A 16010-nucleotide genomic window follows, 5' to 3' on the forward strand; every position below is an offset into this window, starting at 1 on the left:
AGATGTTTAGCTGATCGATCGGTGAAAAAATAATTTGGAGGTGTCCCCCAGTAATCCCAAGTGAGCCTCCAAATCTTGTAATCCACAAATGAGCCCCCAAACTCAAGTTCAAAAAATGAGGCAAAAATCTATTTTAAAAAAGCAGTGCTGATTTATTTTATCCTGGGCCCAGTGACACAGTGCAGTTGGAGATTGCAAAAGCTGTGTGTTGCTCCTCTATACTTGTGGTCTTTAAGTACATATCACAATTTACAAAGTAAGGGGTTATGGGCATGAATCAGGAAATCTGCTAACGAGGAAGACCTTTGTTTTCCTTAGCAGAGAACAGAGAAACCTAGCAGTAATTAACAATCCTTTGTTAGCTTATTTTAGCACCACATCTGTTATTTGAAGAGGACATATCAATTAGGATAGGTTTTACAATTCTTTACAGAGGAGAGCATTGATTAACCTATCAATTAGGTCACCCAGAGAGGGCAAAGAAAAACACATACAGAACAGTACGCCGTGTTACAGATATTTTTGTCATATAAACATTAGGAAGCTCTTTTTGCTAGGGTGTAGCATTAAGTACTTCCAACACAGAAAGGCACAGAGTAAACCTTTCTATTCTAAAAGGGAAGGATAGAAGTATAATCAAAGCAAGACCAAAAATCAGCCCAGCAGTGCAAACATTGAAGTCTGCAGTGGGTGTTCACCACTTGGGTCAGGTTGCAGTGAGACATGAACTCAGGGGCCTCGCAGCCCTACAAGTTTCCTGCAGTTTTGCAGAAGACATTCTGAACTCCTGGCATCTCCAATCTCCTGCTGTTCCTTTGGCTTCACTATCACAATTTCATGCTTCACTCTAAAAGAGATACAGTGCCTGGCCTTCCAGGTATTTCTTTGAAATTTGGATAGAAGCTTCCATGAATCAAAAATTTATGCTTCTGCATGCCTGAAAAACAACCAACATGACTAACGCCACGATCTGTCACCAGTTCAAGCAGTAGCCTGGCATCCTGAGTTCATAATTGCAGTAGCTTCTGATTGCCTAGAAGCTGAACTCTCAGAAGCACTTGCCTGGGTGGCCCTGTGTGAGCAGGGTGCCCTGGGGCTGTCTTCTTTATGCAAGGAATTTCAAAGGAGCTTATTCTTTTGCACCTTTGAACCTGCTGTGGGTGGAATCTGGCCAATTTCTGACATGCATTCAAGCTTTTTCCTAATGCCTTGTGGTAAAGTCCTTGGCTTCTTTTTAATGCTGATTTTGGAAACCACACTTATTTTGGCCCCAATTTTGTAGGTATTCATTTCTGATGAAACTGAAACTTTTCACATCTTTTAGGTCTACTTTTTGTTTTTAATTCTCATTATCTTACTAAAAAGATATTCAACAGTACATATTCCATAGCCTGAATATTGGGCGGCCTTGAAATTTCTTCCATCAGATCAATCACTGCCTTTAATCTGTCTCCCACACAGACTCAGGACACTGGCAAAATATAGATGAATTTCCTGCCCCAGCATAGCACATGTGCCCTCTAGTGCAATTGTCAACGGAGTCCTCTTTGCCAACTGAAACCTTCTGAACCTGGCCTTCACTGTCTGCATTGTTGTCAACATTTATGTCTCCTACCAGAAATATCTACTGGGCTATGCTTATAGCATTCTAGAGCTTCTCTAGTCCATATATCTAAAGTGTTCTAAAGTCCTGCAGAAGACAAATTGTAAAAGTTTCAAAACCACACGTCAGGTGCAGCCAGAGAAATGAGCACACTCTCCTATCAGTTTTCTGTACTAGTCATGTTTTCCTTTGCTGAGAAAAAGTGCCTGACTCTCACTACTTGAAGATTGGCTTAATAGCTCCTCATTTAGGTGTGACTGCAACACACAAGTGTCAGTGTGGAAGGGAAGGGCGAACAAAAGCTGCTGGCCTGATGGCAGCCAGGAAACACAGAGAAAATCAGAAGGATTCAGCCATGGCTTGGAATCACGAAAAAACAGATGTTAAAAATAACAAAAGATCAGGAAACAACAATTCATCAACTGCAAGGCAATGCAAAGAAAAATAACATGAAACTGGTAGGTATCAATGAAAATAACAGGAATTAATACAAATGACATAAAAAGACTATTAACAGAAGTAATTGTACAAAATTGCCCAAGCATGGGAACAGAATCTGTTGTATAGATAAGTAAGTAAGCGAGGCATACAGAACTTCAGTTAGCCATGACCAAGTCAAGAAGATATAAAAATTCGGAATAACCAAATATCAGTTAATAAAATTTTAAATGTAATTAAAAATTTACCAATAAAGAAGATCCAGGGCCTGACAGAAGTCAACAGAAAGTTGACTTATACAACAAATTTAACATTTAATGCCAATACTCCTCAAACTCTTTAATGAAATTTAAAAGGAAGCAATTCTCTCTAACTCATTGCTGGAGTGAAATATTACCCTGATACCAAAACTAGACAAAAGCCCAACCAGGAAACAGAACTACAGGCCAATCTCCATAGTGAACAAAGATGCACAAATCCTCAATAAAAAAACTAGCATATAGAATGCAACAAGTCATCAGAAGAATATATATCATGACCAAGTAGGATTCATTCCAGGAATGCAAGGATAGTTCAACATATACAAATCAGTAGATTTAATACACCATATTAACAGAATCAAAGAGAAAAAAATCACATGGTCATCTTAACAGGTGCAGAAAAAGCTTTTGATAAAGTCAGCAGTCGTCCATGATAAAAATCCCTACAAGAAATTAGACTAGATTGTCTTTACTTCAATCTGATAAAAGCCATCAATGAAAAACCAACAGCTAACATCACACTAAATGGACAAGAACTCAAAGTTTTACTCTAAAATCAAGTACAAGACAAGGATGTCAACTATCACTACTCCTCTTCAATATTATGCTGGAAACATTATCCAGAGCATTTAGACAAGAGAATTATAAATAATAATGATAGTAAAGGAAGAAATTAAATTATTATTTGCAGATGACATGATATTGTACTTAGAAAACCCAAAATATTTTATGATTTAATAGCCAACTTCAGTACTACAGTTGGATATAAAGTCAGTACTCAAAAACCAATAGCATTCCTGTATACAAACAATTAACTCACTGAGAGAGAAATCAAGAAAACCACACACCCTTCACAATGGCATCTCCAAAATGAAATACTTAGGGATCAATCTAACAAAGGAAGTAAAAGATCCATGTATCAGTTACTCTGAAAAAGGATAATGAAGAGAATATTAGAAAATGAAAAGTTATCTCTTGATCATGGATAGGTAGAGCCAACCTAGTGAAAATGGCCATACTCCCAAAACTTTTATACAGATTTAATGCAATCCTGATCAAAACACCATTAGCATATCTCACAGAACTAGACAAACACTCCTAAAATTCATTTGGAAGCAAAAGAGACTGGAATAGGAAAGGCAATCCTGGGCAACAAAGGCAAGGCAGGAAGTGTCACAATCCATGACTTGAAATTATACTACAAAGCTACCATGATAATATTAGCATGGTACTGGCAAAGAAACAGACCTGAGGATCAGTGTAACAGGTAACAAGTTACAGACACTACTAGAAATACACTCAACAACTTTATCTTTGATGAAGGGACCACATGTGTTCACTGGAGGAAAGATAGCCTTGTTAATGACAGTGGAAAAAACTGGCTCTCTACATGACAAAGACTAAAACTAGATCCATATCTGGCAACATACACTAAACTAAAGTTAAAATGAATCAAAGATGTAAATATTAGAATAGAAACACTAATTGTACTGAAACAGAAAGTAGGTAGGAATCTTAAAGACACAGGTGTAGCCAGAGAGTCATAAAATCCAAATTGCAGGAGAAAAGGCTTCAAAGAATCAACAGTTAGGATTTCAGCTTGTTAAAAAGCTTTTGCACAGCAAAAGAAATTACCGATAGAGTGAAAAGACAGCCATCAGAGTGGAAAAAATTTTAGCCAATGGTCTTTTAGATAGAGGATTTCTCTCTACAACATATAAAGAATTGAAAAAATTCAGATCCCCTCATCAAATTCAAAGACTCAATCCAAAAATGGGCATCTGAGATGAACACAGAATTGTTAGATAAAAAATAAAAATGGCAAATAAATATATGAGAAAATGTTCAATATAAAAAAATGGCTATCATCCAGAAATCAACCAATAAGAAATGCTGGAGGGGCTGTGGGGAAGAAAGAACCCTTCTCCACTGTTGGTGGAACTGCAGACTGATGTAACCACTGTGAAATCTGTATGGGCAGTCCTTAAAAAGCAAGGATTATAAGTCACATGTGACCAGTGTATCTTCTGGATATATTCCCAGAAGAATTAAAAACATTGAACCACAGTGATATATGTGCACCCATGTTTGTAGCAGGGCAATTTGTAATAGCTAGATCTTGGAAACAACTCAAGTTCCCATCTTCTGAGGAATAGATAAAAAAGATGTGATCTTTTCATACAATGGATTACTACTCAGTCATAAAGAATGAAACATTAGGGACTTTTATAGGTAAATGGATGCAACTTGAGACCAAAACTATAAGTGAAATAAATGAGACTCGTGTGTAAACTTTGTATTGAATCCCAGTTGTGAGAAATCGAAAGAGTAAATAAGATCTACAATGTACAATAGGTATTTTGAAATGGGAAGAAATTGTTTTTTAAAAAAGGAACTAGGATGAGGGAAATTAGAAGGAAAAGACAGAAAAATACTGATTAGCTATATTATTAGTGTCTCTTAGTTCATTGAAAGGAAAGATTTGTGCGAGCATTAATTGGAGAATTATGCTCATATCTTGTACTTTGAGTAACTTCTTTGATTCTGACAGTATTCAGTGTATTAAATATTGCTATTCTCGTATTATTTTGTTATGAAATTCTGTTTTACTTTTTTCTATAAGATTCAAAAAATTTTAAAAATAATGCTGCAACATTATCTTCCTGGTGCCATGTAAAATTCTTCAATGGACCTTGATTTTCTCTGGATGAAAGCCAAACACTTCTAACACGATTTTAGTAACTATATACATGACATTTTAATTGTTTCTCAGCAAGGACATTTCTCCTCTCTTCATCTTGTTCACCTTTGTGTATGTGAAATACCATTGACTGATACATAAAAAGCAGACTACAGTTGTCTCTGTGAAGCTACTCATAATTTAAACATGAGTGAAAGGGAGAATTCATTGCTCAAAAGGTTAGAGAAAATCTTAGAGTTTAGGAAGGAATACATTACAAAAGAATGAGTTACAAGAATTACAAAAGAGTAGTCAAAGCCCAACCTAATTAGTCATTTTCTGAAAATCTGTCACATTTGGAGTTGCTCTCAACCACTTCAAGCTCTAAATTTCCTTACCTGCATATCAGGAAAGTAGTAATTTTTATAATATTTAATTGTACAGAATCACCCTGAAAATCAAAAATTAGGTAATGACTTTAAATAAATATAGATCGATAGGGTTATATAATGATGTGAGGATAATTAGCATAATAAGTATGAATAATAACAAAATTTTAGTCAGATGATTCATGTATGTTCTGCCTACTGATGTCAGTTAACTTGTTCACCTGAGGACAGAGAGTGTCCGGAAGGTTATAATCAGATCACATAATGGAAACTCTTAGACTATTACAGCTGTGAAAGCAGTTACCACACACACACACAGGTGGCTTAACACAAATGATGCTGTATCATCTCTTTGATTCTGTGGTGTAACGGACACCTCTTTGTGTTTCCTCTGCTCCATTTGTTAAAGCTGGAGTCACCATACTGCAGTGTTACCCTGGGACTAAAGCTGTGGCTAGACCATTCAAAATGATCAATCTGTCTTCCCTCAAGTCTAATTTTAGTTTTTTTGGATCCTAGAACTTGGATTTTAAAAGGTACCATTCCAAAAAAAAGACAAGCCTTACCTGTGAAACAGGCTTGCTAATATCCTATTTGTCAAAGCAAGTTTCATGGTCAAGTACACGGATTGCAGGTTGGGGGGCAGACAAGAATATCAAGAAGAAATGTTTTGTTGATGAAGACTATTGAAGCCCAACAGAGCGAGCCACCTACCAAGCATCTGAGCAGAAGCTGAGATCGTGAGCTCTGAGGCCAAACTACGTGTATTAAAATCTTGCATAAATGCTTTAGGTTTTTCATAGGAGAAAAGATGATATATATTAAGGGAACCATTTTTGATTTTGTATTAGCTTGATTTAAAGTCCTGTATTGCTTTCACTGTTTTGTTTTGACTGATTTTGTTCTATTTTGTTTTGTTTGATTGTATCATGTCTGATTGTATAGGCAACCACTTTGAAGACAATAGATGCTTTATGTACCCATTGTGGTTTTACTGTTATATTCTTTTGTTTCCATTGTTTTGTTTTTACTGATTTGATTCTGTACTATTTTGTTTTATCTTATTATACCTGATGATATGGGAAATTCCTTTGAAGATAACAAAAGGTATTGTGGTAGCCATTGTTGATCTCCTTGTATTTTGTTTTTAAGTCCTGTACCATATTCATCCTTTTGTTTTGATTGACTCTATCCTGTTTTGCCTCATTTGATTTTATTCTCTTCAAAATAAAAAAAGAGAGATAAAAGATGATGTTTAACTTTCTAAGTTTATGAGAAACTAGAAGGCAGACTCCTGGAGATGTATAGGGGAATGGATGGTGGGAGAGAGCACAAGGATAGAAAGCAGCTAAGATATGTTATATGGATGTAGGAATTCTCCAAAAGACACATCACTATTCTGTATTGCACACACATGCTAATATAATCCGTTATAAGAATGGGCACGAGTTCTGCCTTTTAAACACCTATTTGCTCCCATTGAAACAGAGGTGTTAAAGTGATAGCCCACACACGCAATGGAGCAAAATCTGAAGTAGAGTGTGAATTGGTCTTATTCACTATATGCCACTTTACATTCTACTTGTTCAGATTTTCAGTTAAAATCTATCTTATATATCACAGATGGAAATGCATGCCTCTGTACCACCAACAGTCACTTTCCATGCTTTAATGGCACGTTGGGCAGGAGGTCCTCACCTGTTTGCTTAAATATGATTCACATCTTTCTCAGGAGTTGTGAACCAGTGTCTCACTGATAGGTGCCTTTGCTTGCAGATTCCGGTGTGTGGTCTACCCTTTTAAACCGAAGCTCACTATCCAGACAGCATCTGTCATCCTTGTGATCATCTGGGTGCTGGCCATCGCCATCATGTCACCCTCTGCAGCAATGTTACACACACAGGAAGAAAAGTATTATCATGTGATGCTCCACTCCCAGAATAAAACCAGCCCAGTCTACTGGTGCCGGGAAGACTGGCCCAACCGGGAAATGAGAAAGATCTACACTACTGTGCTGTTTACCACCATCTATGTGGCTCCTCTGTTCCTCATTGTCATCATGTACGGGAGGGTTGGGATTTCACTCTTCAGGAACACGGCACCCCACACCAGCAAGTGGAGCCAGGAGCAGTGGCACGTGGTGTCTAAGAAGAAGCAGAAGGTTGTCAAGATGCTCCTGATGGTGGCTCTGCTTTTCATGCTGTCCTGGCTGCCGCTGTGGACTCTGATGATGCTCTCCGACTATGCTGAGCTTTCTCCCAGTGAGCTGCGGGTCATTAATGTCTACATCTACCCTTTTGCTCACTGGATGGCTTTCTCTAATAGCAGTGTCAACCCCATTGTTTATGGTTTCTTCAATGAGAATTTTCGCCGTGGCTTTCAAGACACTTTCCAGCTCCAAATTTGCCAAAAAAGATCAAATCTCAAGGAAGCCTTTGCTCTAAGAGCTAAAAACAACATGGCTGTAAACACATCCAGTCAACTTGTCCAGCAGCCTTCGCTGTGAAGCCTGCATACAGAGAGTTCCCTCTATGGAAAGTGTTGAAAACACGGAGCAGGAGAGTTAAGAAGGGGAAATTTGAGAGACGCTTCCAGTAGGAATGAGATGTGAAATGCCACAGTGTGATGATCCCATCCCTTCTGTGGGCTGTGAGTTTAAATACCACTGCCTTCTGTGGTTTCGTACTTCAATTATTTCTGATGTTCTACAGAAATCATTTATTGAAAGCTTTTTGGCAAAAATTTAAATAGTGAACAAAACTGGTCTCTTCATAAAATGAGTCTTACGATGTATAAAATATATAATGACTTGTACATGTGCCTGAAAATATCTATTTCTAAGAGGTTTCTCAAAGCCTGACCTTTCTCAGTTGAACCTTTTATGTGCAAGGCATGTGTATGTGTTCATGTACCTTGTGTGCAACACAAACACTCATCTTTCCCAAACGGTGATGGGCAGGGAGCACTTCGCGTGTAAGTCCATTTTGTCAATTCTCGCTTTGACTTTGGATCTGAAAACTTAGACTAGACTTTACTGATTTGTTTGTGTTTCTGTCTGTACTTAATTTCCTAAGAAATGTACTATATCACATGGAATTCTTTGCTATCACTTTTCTTATCTTTATCAGTTCATTTGCCTCAATCTAAAAGCAAGATATTGCAGGTTTTTGGTTATTTATGTCACAAGTGACTTCACCTATGTTAGAACCCCAGTATCAAATAAAGGGACACATATTTCATCAGATTTAAAAGTTTTTTTTTCCAATTTTAAAAAGGATTAAATTGGGAAGCATATATATTGTTCCATAAAAGTTACTGTTAGGTTTTTAATATTTTAATTAAAGTTTGTGATCTAGCTGAGCCCACATCTGTTAAAAACCTCCAGTCAACATCCTTCTAGCAGAAGCACCAATATAAAGAAGAAAATCCTTTAATCAAGCAGCAGCTGGCATAAGAATGATACTTCTTTAATGTACTTATCAGAGACATTTATGGTTACATGGAACTCCCATAGTGTACAGAAAGAGTATGAACAATCATCCCAAGTTTCCTACTGGGTACAGCATTTAATTAAGCACTCAAGGCTTAATAAATTAGTACTGTGGTTAAAAAGAATACTGTCAACTCTGGATTCTGCTATGTTACAATTGTGTAATGATAATCACTATAAATGCTACTTTCATCTGGGGTGAGATAGGCCCCAGGAAAATTGGAAATTGTAACAGAATAATTTGTTTGTCAAATAAGAATAAATCTCTGGACATGAAACTATCATATTTTCTTTAGCCATCTATGTGGTTCAAGCTCAAAGCTTTCAAAAGACCTTTGGGATAAAATTTACTTGAATTGAATTATGTCATATTTGAATATACAAGTGTTACCCTGCAATCAGGAAGGGCAACTTTTTGAAATCTAAATGCATAATTTGACAGTTTCCTCACCATGATTTCCTGAAATACAGTACTGTTTGCAGTTGGTGTACTTACACGTGGAAGCAGGTCTCACTTGCTTGTGTGCATTCTCACCCGGATGAGTGTTTGGCCCTCGCCTCTCATTTGCTTAGCCTTGCTCCCTGATTTTCTTTCCCAACAGAGGCCGAATCTCTCACTGAATCTTATCCTGGTGTTGAGCCTTGCGTCCTGCACCTCTTTATATAGTTGGCAGAGCTGTCTTCTTGAAGTCGACAGCTCATTTTTTCCCTGACTGAGATTCTCGTGGAAGCTCTTGCCTGTTAAAACATGTGCAGACACACCAAGGCTCTAGCCCTGCCTACTAGCTGCACTGACAGAGCTGTTTGCTAAACTCCAGTCAAGTTGAGATGGTCAGCCCAGATGGGCTTTTCTTTTTGATCACTTTTCTCTATTTCAAACTCACCTCATTTGCCTATCCATCCCTTGTGCAGGGTCCACTCAAATGCCACCTGATTTACAAAATCACTCTGTGTTCTTGCACCAGATGTGATTGGTCGTAGGCCTTGTATATTTCTTATGTGACAGCCTAACTTGTAGCCGTTGCAGCTTACGTTTGCAGCTAGTGAATTTTGAAGAGCATATGGAATTAAACCTCACTCATCTTGAACTCCTGGGCACACTTGGTCACAGTCAGTACATAGATGCTGAAAAATTGCCACAGGCAAAAGCTGGTGTGAGTTGCTCAAGGGGAAGATCTAATGCTGAACTAATAGGCTTCTGCCCAAAGATTTTAGCACACCTGTTGCATACGAAGAAAAGCTTTTTCATGCACTGGAATGACAAAGGTAGAAGATAAAGAAAACTAAAATATCTTGATCAACCATAATCTCATAAGAGTGTGGGTTCCAGATTCATATAGAATTTTTCCTAAACTGAAAGTTTAGGACTTGGGACAAGTGTTCTAATCTCTAAGGTAAGAATAAGTAACTCACTTGGTAGGCTACAAGTATAAATGATGGGAACAAGTATGTAAAATAAAACACAGAGTTATTGTTACTCAGAAAGGGCTAGATTGTTGATCATTTGATTATAGTGAGTATAATAATTTCAGTATCATGCTAAGTAAATTTTAATATGTTCCCTCACCCTTACGAAAGCACTCCTTGGTATATATAGTATATATCTCATTTTACAGAGGAGTACTTTCAATTTAAAAGTAGTTGGATTTCCTAAATTCATGAGCTTGAGAAATAGAAAATGAATTTGGAACTCAACTATATACAATTCAAAACTTTTTGTTTAACCTCATTTTTTAATTTATATTATATAATCTGTGGGTTATAATGAATTTTTTCTGGGCTTTTTACTTTCTTGTAACTATTTTTCTGATTATAAAAATAAAACCTAAAGTATTATAAAATAATATTCATTACTTACAGCTTTTTTTTTCCAGTCCAAGGATTGAAACCAAGGGTCTTTATACTGAGTCAAATCCTCAGCCCTCTGTTAAAAAAAAAAAAAAAAAAAAAAAAAAAAAGAAGAAGAAGAAAAAGAAGTTGTTTTGGGGGGAGTTTTTTTGTTTGTTTGTTTTGTTTTGTTTTTTTGAGACAGGATCTCACTAAGTCATTAAATTATCAAGATTGGGCTCAAGCTTTCGCAATTCTTGCCTTAATCTCCCAGAGTGCCAGGATTACAGGACTGTAACACTACATTCAGCTATTTACAGAGTTTCTGGGAAATATAGAATGGTACAGAGAAGAGAACGAAATTGCAAATAATCTCTCTATTAAGGAAAAAGAGATTAACCTCTTATTCTAACACTAAAAACTCTGTACATGCATCTTTGCCAAGAGTGCTCATGTCCTTGTAAAGGAATTATTGGGACATTTTGTAGCACTTCTACAAATACCATTAAGTCAGTTTTCAAAAAACCATAGATGTACTGTACAAATTTTGTGCTTGCCTCTCCTGTAGTTCCTTGATTTGTATTAAATTTCTTCAAATTTGCTTAAGATACAAAAAATCATTTGAATTTGATTTGATTACTAGTGTTCCATAGTTGACAATTGTTTTGAGTCTCTGATTTGTATTCTTCCAATCCTTGACCATTTACCCACAATATAGTTTTTTCTTTTCATATATTTAGACCTATCTGTAACCAACAATAGGCAGAAAAATCTTTCTCAAAACCAAAATTCAATATCATTTCCCTGCTTCAAAGCCATCAACAGTTGCATTTTAGGAAAAATCTAAACTGTTTACCAAGGCTAGTGCACTTTATTTTCTCTGCCCCTCAACCCTTCCTAGCATCCTTCACACTGCAGGTCTGCCCATTGCTCCTTCCACTGCCAAAGTCCGAACTGCTTTTGGGTCTTGCCAGAATGCCCCCTCTCAGCACACCCCCCACTCCGGCTCTGTGCACAGTCTGCCTCCTCTCCTCCTTCAGGGCAGCACCCCAGCTTCAGCTGAGCATGAATCCTTTTCTCTAGAGCAATCATTACTATCTGTAATTATCTTGAAAATTCATTTATTTAGTTGTGTAATATCTGCATCCCCTACCTAGAAATTAAATCCCCAGGCAAAGACTTTGGTCTTATTTTTCACTTTATCTCCAGTGCCCAAAACAGTGCTTGGCATATCACAGACACATGATAAAGACATGTTGGACAAACTAATTAAATAATTACAAATTTTTTCCTTTTTAAAATCATTTATAATTTTTATGAATATGAACTATATTTTAATTTCAAATGTTGAAATAAGTTGGGTTACAAAGAAATATTAGATATTTTGAAAAGTCGATGAGGTACAATGAAAATCACTTGCCTTGCTGCCACCTAGTCAGAGCCATCATCGCTACCACCTTGGCACAAAGGTATGTGCTCTTTTAATAAGCGTATGGTTCTGGAGCATGTGCTTTACAATCTTCTTGTTCCTCTAGTATAAAACATGTTCCATGTTAACAGTCTTCAAAATGTTTTCTTCGTTTCAATGTCATTTGTTATTTATTGAATGTGACTACACCTGTATGACTTCTTACATTTTAAAAACTCATGAGTTATGTGCACCTTGTCTAATATGGGGTATATTTACAGTTATCTCCAAATGGACCCCCAAGAAACACAACTGCTTGGCCAAAATGCATGCAAATTTCTCAATATTTTAATGTATGTTTTCAAATGTCTCTTAAAAATATTTTCAAACCCTGCAGCTCTGTTGGTGGTATAAGAGATCGTTCGTGTATGCTCTCACTGCAATTCTATAAAACTAGCTTCTATTGCCAGTTTGATAAATGAGAACTTCTTAAATCTCCATGTTTACCTTTTATTTCATCATTGTATGACTCAAAATTAAAACATAATCTTTACTCAGTTTGATTCACTTGTGATGATTCTCACTTTGTGCACTTTGCTTTCTCTTTAATTAATTCCTTATTAATGCCTCTTGCCTGTATTTTGACTGCATTGTTTGAATTTTTTCCTTAGTGAGTTATAAAAGCATTTCCTAGTTCAGAACCCTGATCTTTGACTATCAGATAAACTTCAACACTTTCCCTAATCACCCTGTTTACATATTTATGCACGGATGTAAGACCAAGTTCCATAAAATTCAGTGTTTTAAAGAAAATAGATGTTTATACATTTGTGATAAAATTATTCCTAATTTAGTAATCCAGATTAGGGAGACCTTACGTGAGAAACCACATTTCTTCCTTCACACTGCTGCTATAACCCCTAGAGTTTTTTTTTTTTTCCATACCAGTGATAGCACTCACAACCTTGCATATGCCTGGCAGGTGCTTGTGCCACTGAGTTAGATCCCCAGCACTACCCCTAGAGATTTGGATCAGCAAAACTTCATCTAATCTGGCCTGGCACTTGCTTTGGTCAATAAATTTATATTAGAATGCCACAGCTCTGCCTATTTTTGTATATTTTATGGAACTTGCTTATTGAAACAATGGAAGAGTTGAGTAGTTGAGATGGAGCCCATATAGTTCCTGAAGGCTGGAAATAGACGTCATTTGAACACTTCTACCTTAATGCAACACCCTTGTACCCACGGTGACTGCTGACCAGCGAGTGCATCCTGTAGCATGTGGGAAGGGAAAAAGAGGCTCCAGAGTAGGGACTTGTCCTTAAGTCAGGTATCTGGGAGGGCACACAGCCGCTCCTGCTCACAGACATCAACCATTAGGGGCTGGGCAATGTAGTCTAAACCAAATTCTACTGGAAGAGAACAGTTTAACCTTTACACAGTTCGAACTATTGCAGGCAGTTAAATTAGATACAAATTGACAGGGAGTCAGACAGGGCTAGGCTAGGGGACAGGGCTAGGCTGGGAGTCAGAACGAGGGACTCTCAGCCCCTTTGAGGGGCTCAAGGTGAAGATGCAGTGGCCAGGCATACATGCCTTCCTGAGAGTAAGAAATAACTTGAGATTGTGGTTGTTATCACCTGGTCCAGTAAAGTCCAGATAGACATCAGTCACCCAAGTGCATGACCAGAGCATCAGGACCCATCCCTACCCAAAAATGCCTTTGTTCTTTCTGTGTACCCCTGCTATTTGACCTGCTTACCTACTGGATCAATATTAGCAAGGTGACCAGTCTTTAACTGTGAAGGTTGGTTGTAGTTAGACCCACATTGTGACTTCACTGTATAAATTTCCCCTGACAAAGGACTTTAGTAGCAACACTGTCAGGACCCCTCTTGTCTCTCAGGAGCTATCTTTCAATAAATCTTCCCTACTCTTAACTTCCATTATTCCTTGCAATTCATTCTTCAATTTCCAGAAACATAAACTCAGCATATCTGACATCCAGCAATTTGGAGTTATATTTCTCTTATATCAAAACCACCAATTTTTCTGTTTCTTTACATCAACCTTAGCTTTGATTTTAGAAAATACTTTCAAGTCTTTACACAAAACGTTCATCTCTGAGGAATAATAGGAATAATAGATTCTTTACTTAAAGATGTCTATGTTTAGATGCTTGTTTGTGAATGTATGATTGTAATTGGCAAAAGAAACTTGACCGATATGATTATACTAACAATCCAGAGATGGGGGGTCACCCTAAATTGTCCAGACAGGCCAGCCTGACCCTGAGCGCACTTAGCAGCAGAAAAGCAATGGAGAAGGGAGAGCAAATCCTGCCTGCAGGGATTGGAGGGCTCCAGGGTGAGAAGCACCAGACCCTCGGCCTGGGCAGCAGAGGAGGGAGACAGAAACCAAAGAGCGACAAGGAAGCAGACTTCTCTCTGGGACTTTCAGGAAGAAAAGCAGCCCTGTCAATGCATGATTTTAGTCAGTTGGAATTCTGTTACACTTACAGTCTATAGAAATGTGAACCTATGCCTCCTGCTGCTGTGAACCAGTACATCTGGAGCAATGTTGCAGCTATGGGAAAAAGACAATTTGGATGCATGTAACTCAAAAGAGGTTGTTGTGGGCAGCACTTCAGTGTAGGTAGTGTCTGGGAGGAGGGCATTAAGAAGTGGCTGGGAGGATTTGCAGGAGCAGGTTAGAAAGTCTGGTTTGCTTGAACAGCCTCTTAATAAAAATGTGATTCATATCAATTCTTTTAGTAAAGAGCAGAAGAAGATGTGAAGTGTGGGAGAGAAAATTCACACGTATAGCACACGTACCTTGTCATAAAGGTACATGTAAACAGTTTGAAAAACAAGGTACCATTTGTGAAGGTTCAGCAGGATAGGAGGGATCCGATAACAAGTCCCAGGACTGATTCCCTGCATGATGTTAGCAGGTGCCAAGAATAACATGTGAATTGTCTTTGAAAGGTTTGTTGAGAAACACCCTGTGGAGTATAAAGGAGGCCTTCAGAACCATCGTGAGTGCAAGAGACCAGCTACAGAACAATGGAATTGCAACAGGTGACGCCTCTAATCAGCAAGGAAGGGTGTCAGTGAGGGCAGAGCCCTTCGTCTCAGTGAGTCAGTCCACGGCCTTCTTATCTGATCAGTCTTGCCTGACTGCTGGGATTTGGTGGATCATTTTTTTTCCTTACATTTTCTCCCCCTGCAAGGAGGAGAGTCTATAACTATGATCCTGTGCCCAAGTAGTCACTGCACTTGGGAAAGAGCTTCTTGCTTCTTTAGTGTCATAAGCCGACAAGTAAAGAGGAATTGTGCCTATCAGTGCCACCAACGTGGTAAATTTATTGCACCAATCCCAAATGAATGTAATTCACTTTTTTAATAAGTTATTTGGGACTGAGGATGTAGCTCAGTGGTACAGCACCTGCCTGGCAAGTGCGAGGTCCTGAGTCTGGTTCCCAGTACCAAAATACTAATAATAAAAATTAGTTATTAGATACATTTTAAAATTTTTATTTTAAAGAGACAAATATAAAACAAAGTTTCAAAACAAAATAATAGGAAAGGAACAATGGTTAATACATTGCATATTTTATCTATAATTACTCAGACTACAAGATATAGGCATTTAATTGTCCAAAAAATATTAGCACAAATTTTTCTTTTCAAAGAACTAAAAGAAATTAGTAGTATAACTGTCTTAACACACACACACACACACACACACACACACACACACATGTATTTCTTTTTCTCTTTTCTTCTCCTTTCCCCACATCTTACTCTTTCCTTGTAAACAGTTGCTTCCCATTTTGCAACATCTATTGTATATTCAGGATCTTATTTCCTCTTTCAGTTTCTCATACTAAGGAGACAACACAATGTTTAC

At 37.6% G+C, this 16010-nt stretch overlaps 1 protein-coding gene across 1 annotated transcript in view; it reads left to right on the plus strand.

Annotated features, from left to right (window-relative positions):
* Npffr2 (neuropeptide FF receptor 2) overlaps positions 1-12662 on the plus strand; it is an 89495-nt gene extending 76833 nt beyond the window's left edge. The window contains exon 4 of the mRNA XM_003467532.5: positions 7147-12662. Coding sequence (XP_003467580.1) covers positions 7147-7876 — 730 coding nt within the window. The 3' untranslated portion in view covers positions 7877-12662. The remainder of the gene's footprint in view (positions 1-7146) is intronic.
* The last annotated feature ends 3348 nt before the right edge of the window (positions 12663-16010 follow it).

This window comes from Cavia porcellus, unplaced genomic scaffold (assembly GCF_034190915.1).
Source record: "Cavia porcellus strain 051 isolate PalLab524CR breed Dunkin Hartley unplaced genomic scaffold, mCavPor4.1 scaffold_30, whole genome shotgun sequence".
NCBI classification, from domain to species: Eukaryota; Metazoa; Chordata; class Mammalia; order Rodentia; family Caviidae; genus Cavia; species Cavia porcellus.